This window comes from Pelophylax lessonae (genome assembly GCF_965119305.1).
Source record: "Pelophylax lessonae genome assembly, chromosome: 5".
NCBI classification, from domain to species: domain Eukaryota; kingdom Metazoa; phylum Chordata; class Amphibia; order Anura; family Ranidae; genus Pelophylax; species Pelophylax lessonae.
This window is the reverse complement of record NC_138772.1, coordinates 236,752,424-236,772,561: the sequence shown is the minus strand read 5'-3', so window position 1 is coordinate 236,772,561 and position 20,138 is coordinate 236,752,424. Positions and strand designations below refer to the sequence as shown.

Sequence of the window (20,138 nt, the reverse complement as noted above, 5' to 3'; positions counted from 1 at the left end):
TGCCGTTAAAGGGAAAGGAGGAAACTGACCCTTAATAAGAGAGGCCTGAGTCACCACAAATAGTGAGTATGACCTCTGAAAAGACTTTGTGGCTGCCAGACACACCCGAATCACATCCAGGGTATGCAATGCAAATTCCTTAGGTTGTTAGGGCCTTGGACACAAGAAAGGCAACACAATGTCTTCATTCAAATGTAAGTCAGAGACCACCTTAGGAAGGAACGACAGACGTGGGCGAAGAACCACCTTATCTTTGCGGACCACCAGATAGGGGATACGAACAGATAATGCCGCCAGCTCCAACACCCTGCGAGCAGAGGTGATAGCCACCAAAAAAGCCACCTTCTAGGTCAGCGTAAGCAGGGGAATCTACCAAATATTTTCAAGAGGCTTCTGGAGAACTCAAAGCACCAAGTTCAAATCCCACGCCGGTAAAGGGACCGCACCGGTGGAGACAGATGTCGAACCCTTTAAATAAAGGTATGCACCAATGAGTGCGTAGCCAGGGGTTGCTGAAAGAAGACTGCCAAGGCCGACACCTGGCCCTTGATGGTACTCAAGGCCAATTTCTGCACAACGCCTCGTTGAAGGAATGTTAAAATCCAAGCCACCGAAAAAAAAATCGAGGGTAAACACTGATCGACCGCAAAATGTACGCTTTCCACATACTAAATCTTCCTAGAGGTAGGCTTCCTAGCCTTCAGCAGTGTCAGAATTACCGGCCCAGGCATATCTCTATCCTTCAGTACCTGGCTTTCAACAGCCAGGCTTTTAAAGCCAGCGACTGTAAAGCAGGATGGTAGATTGGCCCCTGGGACAGCAGATCCTCCCTGAGAGGCAGTCTCCAATGGACATTGGCTGCCAATCGCACTAGGTTGGCATACCAAGACCAGCGAGGCCAGTTGGGGGGCCACTAGAATGATCGGAATCCCTTTAGACTCGATCCTGCGCAAAAGCCGCGCCAGAAGCTTGAGAGGAGGGAAGGCGTAGATCATGCCGGATGAGCCTTGTCTGCGGATCTAGAGAATCTCGCTCTTGGCTTGCCAGACTAGGGCCATTTGGAACCCCCGGAGGAGGGCTTGAAAGGTTTTGAACCCTTGTCAGTGGACCCTGAGGGATGAAAAATCTTTGTGAGCCAAGAAAGAAGGGTCGCGTCTGCAATAAGGTTCTTTTCCGTTCCCTGTGGGAGAAAGGTACTCTTACCCCCTGTTAGACTCTTAATGATGTCATCCAGGGTAGCCCCAAACAGGCGATCACCTTTAACCACTTTAGAACCGCTCACAGTAATACTACTGCGGCAGAGTGGTTCGTTATCGTCCAGCGACGTAGTATTAACGTCGTTGGACACTCCCCCTTCTGGGCGGCACTTGCGCGCCGCCGGAGGCTCGCTCCCGCTGTTTTCATTCACAGCGGGAGTCGGGCCAGGGGAGGAGCAGCGGCGATCGCCGCTGCTCTTACCCGATCGTCGGGGATCGAGTCTGGAGTTTACACACAGCGGGCGGATCTCCATAGTGACAGGGAGTGACAGATCGGACTGTTCAGCATAGCTGGACATCCGATCTGTCCATGACTCACACAGTCACCTCCCCCCCTACACGTCAGTAAGCACCAGGCATACATTAACCCCTCCCTCTCCAATAAAATTAACCCCTTCCCTGCCAGTGTCATTTTTACAGTAACAGTGCATATGTATAGCACTGATTACTGTAGTAATGTCACTGGTACCCCCAAAAGTGTCAAAAATGTCAGTCAAGGGTCCGATCTGTCCGCCGCAATGTCGCAGTCCCGCAAAAAAAAAAATCGCAGATCGCCGCCATTACGCGTTAAAAAAAAAACACCAAAAATGACAGAAATCTTTCCCTTTGTTAGTAAACGCAATAACTTTTGCGCAAACCAATCAAAATACGCTTATTGCGATTTTTTTTTACCAAACATATGTAGCATAAAACAAATTGGCCAAAATTTTTAAAAAAAAATGGTTTTTACATCTTTTTTGGGGGGAATTTCATATAAAAAAATGTTAAAAATATTATTTTTTCAAAATAAACGCTCTTTTTTTGTTTATAGCGCAAAAAGTAAAAATCGCACAGGTGATCAAATACCACCAAAAGAAAGCTCTGTTTGTGGGAAAAAAGGACGTAAATTTCGTTTGGGTACGGCGTCGCACGACTGCGCAATTGTCAGTTGAAGTCGCACAGCGCCGAATCGCAAAAAGTGGCCTGGACGGAAGACAGCAAAATCCTCCGGTGGTAAAGTGGTTAAAGGGTAAATCATTAAGAACTTTCTTAGAAGTCTGGTCCACAGGCCAACACTTAAGCCACAATACCCGCCTAAGCACCACTGCCGAAACAGATAGATTAGAAATCAAGGGAGCCGCGTCCACAGAGGCATCCCAGACAAACTGCAGCCCCTGGACCAACTGGTCTGCCAACTCAGCAAAGGGGTACCTCACAGCAAAGTGTTTAGAAACCACAAAGCGGTATTTTGGGCACGCCAAATCTTTATAGACAAACTTGTCAAAATAGTAGGGATAAGGAAACACTTTTGCCCTCCTAGATGGCTTGTGGGTGCCAAAGGGGACAGCCACCTCTGCCGCAGTCTCAGCTGCATCCTTAATTTTTAAAGTCTCCCGCACAGATGTAATCAGTGTGTCAACCAGCGCCTTCTCTTGCGCAGCTACATCCTCACTATCTGATAGATCAGGAAGCGTGGCTACAAAGCCCACAGGGTGGGCCACATCGGCCGAGTCAGATTCAGGATCTAATGAGGCAGGGGAGTGTGGGGGATACTTTTTGCTAGCCCGCTGCCCAAAGGCCACCTTCACCCGGGTATCAAGATGGCGCACAGCGACCACCAAACAAAAGGGAGTCTGGGGGGAAGGAGGGGAACCAGCAGGTCTTGGGCCCCGCGTTCACCCTGTCGGGATTATTGGGGATTAAAGTATAGAAAAAAAATGGATTTAAAAAGCCATGTATATTCCATCTTATGCATAGGAATTTTGAACAGTGCAGCTTCCATTTTGTTTGGAGGTGAATGAAAGTTCATATATGTTCTTTTGCAAAATGTCTCTTACAAGAGAGAGTAGAATTTCAACAGAGGTCTTTGTATTTCTTGTAGTCATATAAAAAAAAGGTGGTACATGGACATCTCATCAGATAAGACTCAATTAGCGAGACACCATACTAGTCACTGATGTCCAGACGTTAGTCTGTCTGTATTTAACAATGGACAATAGCCCAGTATACTCTATCAGACATTTAAAATATATATAAGTATTAAAGATGCATTATATCGTATGTAAGAAAACATGAGTTATAATTATACATATATATATACATATATATTTAGGAATGTTATATCACATTTTGGTTTTATATTCTTACAGTAGTAATCTTACTTAGACAAAGAGTGAATACTAATTACCTCACTTTATGTAAGTTTGGGTTTAAGTGTTTATGGTGATCATAAATACTATATTCCAGACACTATGTCTGACAGTAATGGCAGAATTCAAATAATTAATGGATCTTCACTAGCCAAGAGGTCAAAGGTTATCTTTAAATAGTGGTCTCATTGTATGTTCTAATTAGTCTAAATACCAAATCTAATGAACAGTACAAGACTGCCTCCTTTGGACAAGCTACTAAATGCAGTCTTGGGGTAATTTAGTATTTTCCAATATAAATATATATATATATATATATATATATATATATATATATATATATATATATATATATATATATATATATATATATATATTGTATTAAAAATAATTATTATTGAAATGGCAATAATTGCCAGGGTACATGATGGAGATTAGATGGACATTTATGTATTTACTGAGAGTATGGACAAGTTTATATGTTGCTTTGATGATTACTCTTAAATATAGAGAAATCATCCTTTCATTTTATTATACAATATATTGGGTTATTAGGAGAGGTGTGACTATGACCTCACCAGTTAATGGATAGAATATCCCAACCAATGGGGATAATGTTCCTCCCTCTGGGATTAACTTATGGTAATTTTAATAGTCCTTTGTTCAATACCATATAAAAAGGAGAACCCAGATGTGAGACATTACACATTACATACTGACAACACCCCTTACACTTACAACATACACACTACTACATCCATCTATAGACTCATTTAGACATACTCCATCTTGCTCCATCATTTATCTGAAACTTTGAGGGAAGCCAAACAAAACTCCTCCCTAATTGGCCACCATCTTGGGAAGGCATACATCTTAGGACTCTGGTAATGACCATTTGAAGCTAGCACCTGTCTTAAGTGTGGTAAATATATAACCTAACAATTGTTTATTTCCTTCCTTATATGTTTTATATTGCATATTTAAGGGTAATAAAATTACAATCCCAGCCGTATAAACCATAGTAGATTTTTCTCTAAATAGCTGATTTTTGTTTTTATACATTTTTATTAATATCAGATTCAGCGCATTATTGCGATTTTAGTCATCCGTTTTGCATGGCTTATTCTCGCTCCATCTGCAGTGGAGTGACGGCAGTGCGATTCGCAGACAATTGTGGTCTGTTTATATAGAACACTTACCTATGGTTTATGCTATACCTGGAGAAAAGGTAATCTTGCTTTCATTTTGTTTTATTTTTGCTTTCATCATTGAGCTAAATATCACATCGCATTCATCTTTTTAAGTTTGTATGTTATGTAGAGTTATTTTTTTGTGTCATTCCAGTTTGATCATATATTGTGAATACATGTCTTGTGAATAAATATTCTTATATATATTCCTTACTGTAGACTGTACTCACTAAGATTGGTATATGCTTTTAAAAAGAAATTAATCAATTAAAAAGAATTCGCTACATATTGATTTGTTGAAATAAGTTGAGATTCTCCTACCTCACAGATCTTTGCTTATTGACATAAATAGACACTGTTATATTCAGAGCAGTATAAACATTCTGACAACCCCAAACCACAACCAGGGGGAGAGGAGGGGACAGCTACTCACCATACCAAGAACTAGGCAGGCATCACTCCAGACAGAACCTCCTAACCATCGAAATGGAGGGCTGTAGGCCAGGAGGAACGCTGTGACTCAGGCCAAGACCCAGTTGTATGCAACCTCTTGAGGAATTTATCTTGTCAGCCAGCCCCTGCCCAGTAGGGCTATGCAGCAGCTGACCCAGCGCGTAGCTATGGTCTGCGCGCGTTTGCTGGCCAGACTGGGGGACCACTGGATCTAGTTATGTAGCCCGTCGCCCAGCCCAGCAGTTGATTGCAGATCTTACAAAAAAAAACAGGATAAAAAATGCCATGTAAAAAGGAAAAATGCCAGGACCAAAGATCCCAGCAGAGAACTAGGTCCCTACTCCTGACTAGGCAGAAAAAACTGAAGGCCTATAGCAGAGAGGAGGATGTATACTACCTAGGAATGTCCATAGGCGTAGCCAAGTCTTTTCTCTGCCTAGTGTCCTATTCCTGTAGGGGGCAATATAACCCTATGGTTCTGAATATGGAGAGCTGTGTCCATTAATAAACGAACGAGAAATATGTATTAAGGTGTTGCGCCACACTGATTTTTACTTAATTTTATTACTTTGGTGCTGTGGGATCACTTTACAGTGTTTGGCTGTGCATCACTCATTGTATTCACTTTACAGTGTTTGGCTGTGCATCACTCATTGTATTTACTTTACAGTGTTTGGCTGTGCATCACTCATTGTATTCTGTTGATCAAGAGTATATATTAATTGCGCTCATTGTAATCAGTATATTCATTGTCACATGAAACATGTTACGTGTTCCACCCTAAAAACATGTTCTCAAAGGTGGACTTTTCCTTTAACCACTTCCATACCGGGTCAATTCTGTCACTTTGCTCCTACATGTAAAAATCCTAATTTTGATGCTCGAAAACTACTTAAAACCCCCAAGCATTATATATATATATATATATATATATATATATATATATATATATATATATATATATATATATATATATATATATTTTTTTTTAGCAGAGACCCTAGGAAATAAAATTGCAGTCATTGCAACTTCTTATGTCACATGGTATTTGCGTGTCACACGGTATCAGCAATTTTTGAAGCGCGGTTTTTTTTTTTTTTTGGGAAAAAAAATTTCATGAATTAAAAGAACACTAAAGTTAGCCTAATTTTTGTTGTATAATGTGAGAGATGAAGTTAGGCCGAGTAAATAGATACCTAACATGCCATGCTTTAAAATGGCATGGAATGGCGCCAAATTCCGGTACCTAAAAACCTCCATAGGTAAGGCTTTAAAATTTTTTTACAGGTTACAGAGGAAGTCTTGGGCTAGAATTATTTCTCTCGCTCCAATGTTTGCAGCGATACCTCACATGTGTGGATTAAACGCAGTTTACATACGTGGGCGCAAAAGAAACGTATTCGTTCATACTGCGTGTGAACACGCGGGGAAAGGGGCACTTTAAAAAAAAATATTATTATTATTTTATTTTTTTACACTTTCCCTTTAATTTTTTTTTTTTGATCACTTTTATTCCTATAATAGGAATAGTGCATCACAGGTCCTCTTTATGGAGAGATATAGGGTCAATAAGACCCCAGATCTCTCCTCTAGGTTCGAAAGCCTGTGATCAAGAAAAAAAAATGATCTAGGATTTCCAGCCAAGATCACAGCAGCATTTACAACTGCCAGGCCGGACGTGTGGTCATAACGTTGCGCCCGGGTCTCCAAGAATCATAGAGACTGCCAGGGACCATCAGGATGTACGGGTAAGCCGATACACTTAGTGTGCAGGAGACCTGCATGGCATCAGCAATCTGCTGATCGCTGGTGCAACGCTTTCAAGGCTCCTGCAACAAAAAATAATAAATACATGTTTTTTTTTCCTGCAAAAAATTTGCATTTATTGTTTTTTTTTTTTTTTTTTAAAGTGGACTTGTCCTTTAACATAAATAAAAGCTGACCCACCCCTGTCAGTGTTAAAATGGCTTGTTTCAACTGTTCTACTTTCGCAGAACAGACTTTACTCACAAGATCACCAGGTGAAAATAAAAGAAAGAAATCCTAATAAAGAAAACTGAGAATTGGTAAACTATAATAAATGTTTGCTTTTGGGATTAGGACGCTTTAACTATGATAAAAGCATTGTAAATGTTATTAAAGGTAATGTGATAGGATCAAAATATGAAAGCTCTCATTGTGGATGATTTTTAAAGGGATGTGATCCTTTTCAGATCTTCAGTACTTTGGAAGTCCGGTAACAAACAATAAGTATGTGTATATCAGAAAATAACTGGCAAGAATATATCCATACTTGCTATAGTTACCAATCTTGTGTATATTTATAAAAGGGTGCCTAAAAAAACTGCAAAATTGTGGCTAAGCGGTCTGTTTTTGGCTCCATGCCAAACAACTCATTAAGCTTTTAGACTTCACTAGCATATGCATAATTTTGTAGCAGTTACAGACACATTTTCATATTGTAAATACTGCATATACACTTACTATGGCATTCTTGTATGCCTTCTACCAGGTAAGACATAGCAAAATGTAAGTAAGGCTCCATTCCTGTGATACCCTGAAGCAGCCACCATCACACTTTTGAGAACAACGCTAATCCAGGAGGTGCAGGCCATACCCAAAACTCACTTAGATCTTCACATACTTATCTCTCGCTTGCTCATAACATCATCACGCATCTAGCTCCCTGTTGACAGAACGATTGGGGGGTGCTAGGAAATGCTTCACATGCATAGTGACCAGAGCCTTGTCCACAACTTGACACTTAAGAGTCAAATTGAAAACCATAGCTCACTAACTACCAAACTCAGTACTGCCAACATCAGCCACTGCGGTCAGTCTTGCAAGACCGACAGTCATTTGATGGATGAATAGCTATGAGAAACGACTTAGATCTAATATTAATTAAATCAGGCATACTTGAATGTAAGTAACAAAGAGGGGGTCCCTGCATTACAACAAGCATGTTTCAAGATTAAAGACAGAAATGCCTACATGAGTGGCAATGCTGCTCAAAATTCAGGAGCAGTGCAGGATTGTTGCTACATCAACACAGGAAGCTGTATTAGGTGGACTCCATTGGTAGAGTCAACATATATTTGTGGGACATTTTCTGATTTTCCTCCTTTCTAATAATTGGAATTTTCTTTTTGGGGGGCGGGTACCGGATTGTACAAAAGTTTGCTACCTTACCCTGCAGTCTCTTGGGATACATCACATGCCCCAGGAGACTGCCGGGCAATTTATGAGGCGCAGAGTTGCTCGTGCATGCGGAGTGGGCAGCCAACTGTGAAGCCGCAAGGAGTCACAGTTGGTTACCCACAGTTAAGATACTGGTACTTAGACCTGAAGACTGGCAAAGTGCCTGGTCGGGTGAGGACATCGCTTGATCCTGGGACAGATAAGTGTGTGTTTTTTAAAAGTCAGCAGCTACGGTATTTGTAGATACTGATGTTTACATTTTTGTTTACAGGGTGAAGCTCCTTTTTAAATACACGCGTAATGAATCCATTCATCTCCCTCTAATGGTGAACCTATATATCTTTAATTTTAATATAATAACAAAAATATTCACGTGCGACCATGTGCAAATGTGGAAACCTTAGAATCCTTTACAGTAAACTATAGACAACCTTAAAAAAAGATGTGCTGCGCCACTTAACCGCTTGCCGACCACCGCAAGTAAATTTACTGCGGCGGTCAGCCCCGGCCAGGCAGAGTGACGTTAATTAACGTCACTAGCCTGGGAGGGTCTGGGGAGCGAGCGCGCTCCCGCGCGGTCACGGACCCCCCCGCGCGTGTGACCGGCGGACCCGATGTCCGCCGGTCACTCGGCGATCGTCGGGGGAGAGGGAGAAAGTCAGGCGGCTTGTGTAAACAAGCTGCCTGTCATTCTCCTCAGTGTAAAGACACTGATCACACGGTTCTACTATGTAGAACCGTTGATCAGTGTCCTTACACCTCAAGCCACAGCCAATCACAGTAAGAATCACGCCCCTAGGGACACACACAGCCCCTCCCTCTCAAATAAAGTTAACCCCTTCACTACCAGTGTATTTTTACAGTAACAGTGCATATGTATAGCACTGATTACTGTAGAAATGTCACTGGTAACCCCAAAAGTGTCAAAAATGTCAGTCAAGGGTCCGATCTGTCCGCCACAATGTCGCAGTACCGCAAAAAAAAATTGCAGATCGCCGCCATTACGCGTTAAAAAAAAAAACAAAAATGACAAAAATCTTTCCCTTTGTTAGTAAACGCGATAACTTTTGCGCAAACCAATAAAAATACGCTTTTTGCGATTTTTTTTTACCAAACATATGTAGCATAGAACAAATTGGCCGAAAATTTTGATTTTTACATTTTTTTGGGGGGGAATTTCATATAAAAAAATGTGAAAAATATTGTTATTTTTACAAAATTTACGCTCTTTTTTTGTTTATAGCGCAAAAAGTAAAAAGCGCACAGGTGATCAAATACCACCAAAAGAAAGCTCTGTTTGTGGGAAAAAAAGGACGTCAAATTCGTTTAGGTACAGCGTCGCATGACCGCGCAATTGTCCGTTAAAGTCACGCAGTGCCGAATCGCAAAATACCCCCTGGTTGTTTAGCAGCCAAATCCTCCGGGGCTTAAGTGGTTAAAGTGTTTTTTTACCCCAACATTTCATATTCCTGATATGTGCCTGCTGTACCATGTACATGTAGGAAAAAGTCTCCTGTTCTCTTTGTATTGAATCCTTTGTGTGAAATCCCTGGTGTTCCTGCCAACCCCTCTGTTTTACTATTGAAAACTGACCACACTAAGCAGGAGACCATGAAAACACACTGTTGTCAGTTCTCTAGCTATGATGGGAACTCAGCCTCCCTTGCACAGGTACGTACTTACTGAGAAGCTCAGTGTACTGTTTCCCCCCCCCCCCCCCCTGCTCTTACCTAGCTGAGAACAGAGGGAATGTGATTATGTGACTTATAAAAAATGGGGAAAAAAAAGGTATGTATAATTTTGCCTTTCATTTGTATTGAAAACAGAATGGATTGTTTTACAAGGTGACTGTTTACCAGTGTTACCAACCTACCAGATTGAAATATACTGGCACGACACCCAAAATTTACTGGCACAGCCAAGATTTTTACTGGCATTTTCAAAATGTAAAAAAAATTACAGTTTTATGTCCAAATTTCAAAATTTAGGCTACAAATAAGTAAAATATGCAATTAGCAATGTGAATTAAGATGGATATTAAGGCAAAAAACATATTATTTTATTTTCAATATAGTAAGTAAAGTAGCTCAGGGGCAGGACTTAGGGGGGCAAGAAATTAGAATGAGACACACACACATGAAATTTACTCTCAGTGACACTGACTGCAGTGTGCAGTTACTCTCAATTCCAGGTGGTCCCTTCAGTCCACTCCAGTCTAAACAGCACTGACAGTCCTGCTCCCGGCTTGCCTTTCTCCCATCCCACCGACCTGCACACGAGGCTCTGGCCGCTCTGCTTGGCTCCCTTGCACCATGACGCACTCAGGCACCCCCACCACCAGGCCTGCCCCCTCCCGAACACACTGTAGCAGGCACTCAGATGGTCTCACCTGGCTATGGAAGGGAAATGTGCATGCGCAGTTCCAAGCCGAGCGTAACAGACATATTGTTTACTGCCAGTAAAAATATGGACAGTTGGCAACACTGCACAGTACTGAATGGAGGGTCGCAGCTGCCAGAATTACTTTTCACATGAACAAGCTGGTGATTGGTTGCTAGGATAGCCCAGCTTCCTAGCAACCAATCACCTGCTAGTTAACGTGGCCTGGGGGGGGGGGGTACCTGCACCTATTTTCTTGAAAGTAAAAAAACATACTGCAAGTGGTCTAGGTGGCCTGGGCACAGATAGAATGCAGTACTGGATTACAAGGGTGATCCAGAAGGGGGGGGGGGTACCTATTCACTGAGAAAAACAGTATTGCAAGTGGTCTAGCTGGCCTGCACACAGACAGCAATGCTGGGTTGCTGGTCTTCACTCCTGGTAAAGGCACCAGTGAGGGATATATGGCATTGGATTTAGGTAATTAAAAAAAAAAAGTTTGAGTGGAAAGGAGCATTTGGGAGGATGGTTTAATTTCGCCCAGAGAAGGACTTTAATTTAAAAGCCTAATGTTTGCTGAAAAATGGTTTTACATTGTAGCTATTAAAAAGCTACTTTCTAATACAACAAATTGTCTTCAGCTCTGACATTTGTCTTTGCCAGAGCGAACATTCTTTTTAGTAAAATCACAGATTTATCTTGTGTAGATGGACCTGGGTTAATGTAAATTTCAATCTGAACTGCAAAGGCATTGTCTTTATCTGACCGACCTGTGCCTGAGCTGGTGTCCGCGACTCCCTCTGTGATTGCGGATGGATGCCGTCCATTCTGCAGCACAGTCTCACTCTACCATGAGACTTCAAATTCCGCCTGCTCAGCTTGGCTCCTGGTTTTGTTAGAGGCTGGCAGCGGTGTGGCGGGAAATGCGCCATGACATTCATCACTCGCGGCACCTTGTACCGCACAGCATCTGCCAGCAGCCAGACCCGTCCCCCGGCCAGGGCCGACCGAATACAGGAAAGGATCGGGTCGCCTCTGGCAGTTCCGAACCAAGCCAATTGCAGCCATTTTGCACGGGCACTTTTCTCCTGCTACGGGCATTTACGGGCAGGGAGAAAAGTGCCCTGTTTTTACGGGCTGCCTGTAAATATACGGGTGGTTGGCAACACTGCTGTTTACCTGTTTACAATCACTTAACGACTGTTAAAAAAGATCTCGGTCACCGGCAACAATTCCATGGTTTTCAGCAAATCCTAGACATATTAGGAGCTGCATAGTGCAACACAGCATGGGACAAAAGTGTGTAATGAGCAAATATGAATACCCTCTATACATATATGTACATATATGTATATATATATATATATATATATATATATATATATATATATATATATATATATATATATATATATATTTACATTTACACACACACACACACGTTTCTAAAACATTAACACACATTTGAAAGCTAAATAAAATAAATTTATTGCTACAGACATAAGAGTTAAATCATGCTGACCTTTTTGAAGATTTCTTAAAATTATATTTGGATAAAACAATCCCATCTGCATCCAGACCAATTTCTACGTCTAACAAGAAAAATAAGACTTTTATTGTGATATGAAGGCAATAGAAACTTTACATACATTTTGACTTTTTTCCTAGTTTCCTGAGCAGTTGGTATTGTGTGTTATAACTGCATAACAGACACCAGAGATATTATACACAAGATACTAATAATTATTATGCATGCATTGATAATTATTAAGACTTCTCAGGACTTCTAGGTTTTTGAATTCAAAGCATCACAACACATATAACATATATACCAATTACAACAGCAGTGTATAGCAGTCTTGCCTACAAGAGAGAAACAGCAGAATTCATTATCTTTTAGAAACTTTATAGAAGATTCAATAAACTTATGACTATTTTCTGGTGGTAAATTCCTCAGGATGTGCATGTAGAAAGGCTACAAAGTGTCTCTGTCCTTCCAAGAGGCTCCCTCCAATTTCATTGATAATTTCTTCAGATCTCAGAACCAGGCAAAAGGCCCATTGCATAGCGAAAATAAATTAGAACAATCAGTACAAATATGGAAGGTACCGAACTTTCAGGTTCCGGTTCCAACGTTTGATGCCACTTCCTCGATGTGTTTCATCACATAGACTTTGTCAAGAGGATGTACACGTCAGACTATGCAGGAGGACATCTAATATAGTACTTTCACTTTAACCTGGGGAGAGGCATGAGACAGGGGTGCCCATTGTTGCCCTTGCTATTTGCTCTAGCTATTGAGCCATTGGCAATCAGGATTAGAGACATTATAAAAAAGGGGATATTGCTGCGCTAAAATGTAAAGATAAAAACATACATGAATAAAAAGTCAACAGACCAAATGAAAGCAGCCAGCACCTGATCTAGAATCAGAAATACCAGATCTAAATAGCAATATAGAATGGGATTGGTGCAGCGCTAACACAATTGAATCCACAGTCCATACAAATGTTCAAATGGATCAAATACAAAAGTGCAGTAAACAAAAGTTCATCAGAGAGTGTTCTAATAAAGAAGGGAAACTGTCCACCACTTCAAACTTGGAAAAAGCCCCGAGTGCAGGAACCGCCACCAAGATAATAAATGGCCTCTTACCAAATTGCAATGACCCCCATTACAAGGATCAAAGACAGCCTGTGTGATCAAATCAGTGCCCAGATTGACATGTATCGATTCCCAGTGTTCCCTCAGCAGCTCCGACCGGAACAAGTGAACATAAGGAAAAGAGGGACAACTCCAATAGTGAAGTACGTTCACAGGTTTATTCAGTAAAAGCAGAGTGGCAACTCACGTTTGCATGAAGAAATCACAGCATGTCTCGGAGCTATACTCTCAGAACCTTTGTTTCCAACCAATAAAATGGCCGCCGTGTCTCCTTGCTGGCCTCAGCACGACGAACCGCAGGCTCCTCCTCCGACCGGTTTCGTCAACACGTGACTTCGTCAGGGGGTGTGGCCTATGGCAGAACGTCTTTCCTTATATGCTGGGTGAGACAGGGCGGAACTCGCTGCGTCCAATCCGGAGCCAGCAGGAAGGGGTCATCCCAAACCATCAACAGGAAGGAGACCAACGACCCGGAACAGGATGTGTGACCTTTGAATGTCAACATCCGGAGCTAAACCCGGAATTGGAGACCGCAAACAGCGATAAACCGATCAAATATTAACATGATTGCACAAGAGATATATGTGCCTTATATTTCAAATTCTATATAGGATTAGAGACCACTCGACCCTCACTGGTTTCTGCTACGGTGTCAGGCAGGAAAAAGTGAGGTTGTATGCGGATGACATGATGATACTGCTAGGGGACATGGATGCTTCTGTGAGGGAGACTATGGCCACAATCACGGAGTTTGGGAACTACTCAGGACTTAAATGTAATTGGTCAAGATCGTTCCTGATGGTGATGGATGAAGTAGGTATAAGTAAGGGGGGACCTGTATAGCCCTATTCCAGTCAAGTTCTCTTTTAAATATTTAGGTGTCCAAGTAACACCCAATATTAGGGTCTATAACCCTCTTAACATCTCTCTGCTTTTGCAACATTTCCGAGATCGTATTAAAGCATTGAATTGTCTTCATCTATCAGTGGCGGGGAAAGTAAACTTAATCAAAATTATTCTCATGCCCCAATTACATTATTTCCTCCATAATTCCCCACTGATGATCCCTTTAAAAACATTTAGAATTATTAACTCTATTTTCTGTACTTTAATATGGAAAAGCCGTACTAGAATAAAACTTGAGCATTTGCAGTGTCCTAAGGACTGTAGTGGATTGGCTTTACCAAACCCCTTGTTCTACTATTCATCAGCCCAATTGCAAAACCTCATTGAGATGATGCAAGGGGAGGGCGGGCAAGTTGTTACCACTGGTTGCTCGTCGCCATATGTGATGTTGCACACGTTACGAAAGGAATAGATTCCTTTGGCTCTGGAGGCTCAGGCATTTAGTAAACCGCATAAATTGTTTTCAATGTACAACCTCATCCAGAAAATATGGAATAAAGCTAAATATTTCCAGGGGGTGACAGGATTCACAGAATATAGCCCTATTTGGCTGAATGAAACTTATTTGCAGTTGGCCAAGTTGCAGCATGGTGCTAAGTGGAAGGGGTATGGAGTGGTGTATCTTCGCCAAATCTTTAGAAACGTACTTTTACCTTTTGAAGAGTAAAGTGGGAAATTGAACCTACCATCATCTATCATGTATTTTTACTACATGCAGTTGATGGGGTGCAGAGCCAGCTCCTCAGTCCTGCTGGTGGCAGCTAGACTAGCAGCGGGATACTCTCAGCTATAGCGGGCAGAGACGGCAGCTTCGGTGTCATAGGAGGACCAGATAGCCCGGCGGTGTCAGGAGTTCATAGCAACTTCTGTGACCCCAGTAGAAGATCTGAAGGAGAAGAGCCAGGACACCAAGACCAGCATAGAGCTCCTCATCATGAAAACTCTGGGTGAGGTGTGCTGGGCCCTGGAGAGGGCAAACAGTGGCTTCACCTTCACTGTGGACCACTGGGAGAGGAAGGAGGATGAGTGCCATATAGCCTGCTGATCACGGTCCTGGGGTGGTTGATTTCTGTCCTCTGCCTTCCTTATACTGTCTATGAGGGTGCTGATTACTCACAACTCCGTTTATATGCCACAGGTTTCTGTTATTGGCAAGTTATTCAATAATAAATTGAAAAGTAGTAAATTTATATTTTTAATTTAACACCCCCCCCCCTTTAAAATATGCATCATTATTATTTGCATTTATATAGCGCAAATAAATTCTGTAGCACTTTACAATATTCAATTACAAGCGGGTCCCGAAAAATAACTGTATTCAGAAGTGGGACTCGGCCCAAAAAAGTTTGGGAAGCCCTGCTCTAAATGCAAGCGAGATTGCAGAGATCTGATTCATCTATTGTAGAGGTGCCCAAAATCATACACATATTGGGTACGGGTAGTGGACACTCTCAACAGGGTCTACCAAGTTTCTTTACCCCTGGATCCCAAATCTTGTTTACTTAGCATATTGGATTACCGTATATACTCGAATATAAGCCGACCCGAATATATTAGCCGAGGCCCCTAGTTTTAACCCAAAAAAATGGGAAAAATGATTGACTTGAGTATAAACCTAGGGTGGGAAATGCAGCAGTTACTGGACCCAACTGGACCACCACGAGACCCAAAACAGGGGCTGCGGGCATGGTACAGGAGAATGCAGGGCTGTGGGCATGGTACAGGAGATGCAGGGCTGTGGGCGGGCATGGTACAGGAGAATGCAGTGCGGTGGGCATGTTCAGGAGAATGCAGGGCTGCGGGCATGGTGCAGGAGAATGCAGGGCTGCGGGCATGGTACATGAGAATGCAGGGCTGTGGGCATGGTACAGGAGAATGCCGGGCTGTGGGCATTGTACAGGAGAATGCCGGGCTGTGGGCATTGTACAGGAGAATGCCGGGCTGTGGGCATTGTACAGGAGAATGCCGGGCTGTGGGCAATGTACAGGAGAATGCCGGACTGTGGGCATGGTACAGGAGAATGCAGGGCTTTGAGCATAGTACAGGAGAATGCAGGGCTGTGGGCATGGTACAGGAGAATGCAGAACTGCGGGCATGGTACAGGAGAATGCAGGGCTGTGGGCATAGTAATGGTACAGGAGAATGCAGGGCTGTGGGCATGGTTATGATACAGGAGAATGCAGGGCTGTGGGCATGGTAATGGTACAGGAGAATGCAGGGCTGTGGGCATGGTAAATGGTACAGGAGAATGCAGGGCTGCGGGCATACTACAGGAGATGCAGTGCTGCGGGCATGGTACAGGTGTACCATGCCAGCATCACTGCATCTCTTGTAGTATGCCTGCAGCCCCGCATAATGGCAGGTAGTGCGGCTGTGGAGGAGTCTCACTTACCTGTTCCTGAGGCGCCTTGGATTTAAAAATGGGACCGCCTGGCGCCAACACGTCACCGTGCATGCGCCACCGCTGCTCGGGAAAGCTTGTATACGTTTGGCTATTCCCAGGAATGGCCGAACGTGTACAGCCTTTCCCGAGCGGTGGCGGCGCATGTGCAGTGACATGTAGGCGCCGAGCATCGCCCTTTTTAAATCCAAGGCGCCTCAGGGGCACGTCGGGCCGGCTAGAGACATTTTTTTTTTCATGACTCGAGTATAAGCCGAGAGGGGATGTTTTTAGCATAAAAAAATGTGCTGAAAAACTCGGCTTTTACTCGAGAATATACGGTAATTCGACAGGGAGACTCACACTAGAGAGGCAATTGAGAGAACCTTATTGGCATTTGGATAACATTCCTCTCTCTAGATATCAAAAAAGCCTTCAATATGTTTTTATGGTATTACCTGTTCCTGACCCTAAAGAAATAGGGCTTTGGCCTCCATTTCCTAACCTGATCAAAGTACTCTACCCAGAGAAAGACTAGGATTAGGACTGGGCCTAGGATAAGGGCCACCATTCCCCCATTGAATTTTTATAGAATTTTCACAAGATGTGTTGCATTGTCTATTGTAAATCGGATATGTAAATCAATTTTCTAACCAGTTCCCACCCCAACCAATTCTGACATTTCTAGCCTACATGTAAAAATCTGTATTTTTCTTTTTTTTTTGCTAGAAAATTATTTAGAACCCCCAAACATGATATTTTTCCCCACAGAATCAAATGGGGATCATTGTAGTTTATGTCACATGGTATTTGCGCAGTGATTTTTCAAATGCAATTTTTTTGGAAAAAATATACTTTAATGAATTTTAATGCAAAAAAACACAATATATAACCCCTTTTTTGTACTACAGTTCTATTCAAAATTATTCAACCCCCTCTGAAATTGATTGTTTTGGCCAGTTTGACATTGATTTTGATCATTCAGTCATCCTGCTTACAATTAAATCAAAGAGGCACGTGTAGGTCAGACAAATATAACATTTATAATGAAATAACCACAAATGTCTTTTCTGTGTTCACATCATTATCAGTTTTATTCAACCCCCAAGTGACATTCAATCTTAGTACTTAGTACAACATCCTTTTACAGTTATATCAGCTTTTAAATGTGAAGCATAGCTTGACACAAGTGTCTTGCAGCGATCTACGGGTATCTTCGCCTATTCGTCATGGGCAAAAGCCTCCAGTTCAGTCACATTCTTAGGCTTGTGCACTGCAACTGCTTTCTTTAAGTCCCACCAGAGGTTCTCAATCGGATTTAAGTCTGGTGACTGTGATGGCCACTCCAAAATGTTCCAGCCTTTAATCTGCAACCATGCCTATAGTGGACTTGGAGGTATGCTTGGGATCATTGTGACGGATGACATCACAGGTTTGTGACGGACTACATCACATTGTCATCCAATATCTCCTGGTACTGAAGAGAATTCATGGTACCTTGCACACGCTGAAGCTTCCCTGTACCTGCAGAAGCAAAACAGCCCCAAAGCATGATTGACCCCCCGCCATGCTTCACAGTAGGCAAGGTGTTCTTCTCTTCATAGGCCTTGTTCTTCCTCCTCCAAACATAGCGTTGATCCATGGGCCCAAACAGTTCTACAGAACACTATCCCAAAACTTCTGTGGTTTGTCCACATGACTTTTGGCATACTGCAGTCGACTCTTGTTATTCTTTGGAGACAGCAAGGGGGTGCGCCTGGGAGTTCTGGCATGGAGGCCTTCATTACGCAGTGTGCGCCGTATTGTCTGAGCAGAAACTTCAGTACCCACATCTGACAAATCTTTTCTCAGTTCCTCAGCAGTCACATGGGGACTTTTCTCCACTCTACGCTTCAGGTAGCGCACAGCAGTCGAAGTCAGCATCTTCTTTCTGCAACGACCAGGTAGCGCTTCAACAGTGCCCTTTGCCTTGAATTTGCAAATGACGCTTCCTATGGTGTCTCTTGGTATGTTTAACATCTTTGCAATCTTCTTATAGCCATTGCCCTTCCTGTGAAGAGTAATCACCTCTTCTCTTGTCTTCCTGGACCATTCTGTTGACTTCACCATGTTTGTAACCACGCCAGTAAATGTCTAGAAGGAGCTGAGTATCACAGTCATTTTAAAGCTGCCTAATTGGTGCTTATTAGGCGTTATTGCTGCTCCCTGACATCCGGAGGTGTTTTCAATACCTGATTGAAAACACTTCAATGAACCTCTGTTCTTCTGAGTGGTAGTCTTTAAGGGGTTGAATAATTGTGTCAATGAAGAATTCACAAAAGAAACATTTACTACTGTATTACAAAACCAATTTATGTCATTTTAGTTGCATATGGTTCTTTAAGAAGTCCTTGTAGTATTTCATTCTGAATACAATTACAAATGTACACTAAATTCTCTAAAACCCTTTACAGCATTGGGGGGGTTGAATAATTTTGAATACAACTGTATATAAAAAACGATGTTATGCCGAATAAACAGATGCCTAATATGTCACCCTTTAAAACTGAGCACTCTCGTGGAATAGTGCCAAACTACAGTACTTAATAATCTCAAGTAACGACCCTTTTTTAGTTTAGCTTTACAGAGGAAGTCTAGTGCTAGAATTACTGCTATTGCTCGGACGTTTGCAGCAATACCCCACATGTGGTGCAAACACCGTTTACATATGTGGGCACGACCTACATATGCATTTGCTTCTACATATGATAGAAATAAGGCATGACAGGTCCTCTTTATGGAGAGATATGGGGGTCAATAAGACTCCAGGTATCTCCACTACCCTGGAAAGCATGAGATAAAAAAAAAAAAAAAACAATGAGCTGCTAGGATGGCTTTTAGAATGTAGGGAATTGCTAGCTGAAAATAAAAAAATTATACCGGGGTGATGCCTTGTGAGGTATGTAAATAGTGTGGACTGTTACATCCACATGCATTTGTTTATTTTATTTTCTAGTCTTTTTGTTTTGCAACCATTAAAAAAAGACATGCAAATACACAAAAGTGTAGAATCCTTAAATACGTAAATTACTTTTTCATGTTTTGGACCAGACACATAATTCAGTGTCATGCATGCACAGTAGTGACCAAAAAAAAGAGAGAATTTTGTGCTGTGAATCTGTGAACTATACAATATAAAAATAACTGCTTTCTATATACAGTACTCTACAAATCTTTAGGCAGGTGAAAAGAAATGCAGTAAATAGTAAAAATGCTTTTAAAAAAAATATGTTTTAATTGTTTATTTTTATCAATTTACAAAATGCAATGTGAGAGAACAGAAGAAAAATATACATCAAATCAATATTTGGTGTGACTACCCTTTGGGATTTTGTAGGATTAGAATCAGGAATATGATAAATCAATTACATCAAGCAGATGGAAATGGTTTTTAAATTCATATGCAAGTTGAAATATAGTCGTTAACAAAAAAGAAAAAAAAACAGCTGTGTAGGAGGCATAAAACTGGGGCAGAAACAACCAAACTCTGCTAATACAGTTGTGGAAGATAATTTCATGTCACGAGTCATACACCATGGCA

At 41.9% G+C, this 20,138-nt stretch overlaps 1 protein-coding gene across 1 annotated transcript in view; it reads right to left on the bottom strand.

Moving 5' to 3' along the window:
- Positions 1-20,138, bottom strand: part of LOC309556475 (FAST kinase domain-containing protein 3, mitochondrial-like) — a gene marked incomplete at both ends in the record, with an annotated part of 318,599 nt that overhangs the window by 208,205 nt on the left and 90,256 nt on the right. The window contains one exon of the mRNA XM_082258933.1: positions 12,131-12,200. Within this exon, the coding sequence (XP_082115059.1) occupies positions 12,131-12,200 (70 nt within the window). The remainder of the gene's footprint in view (positions 1-12,130; positions 12,201-20,138) is intronic.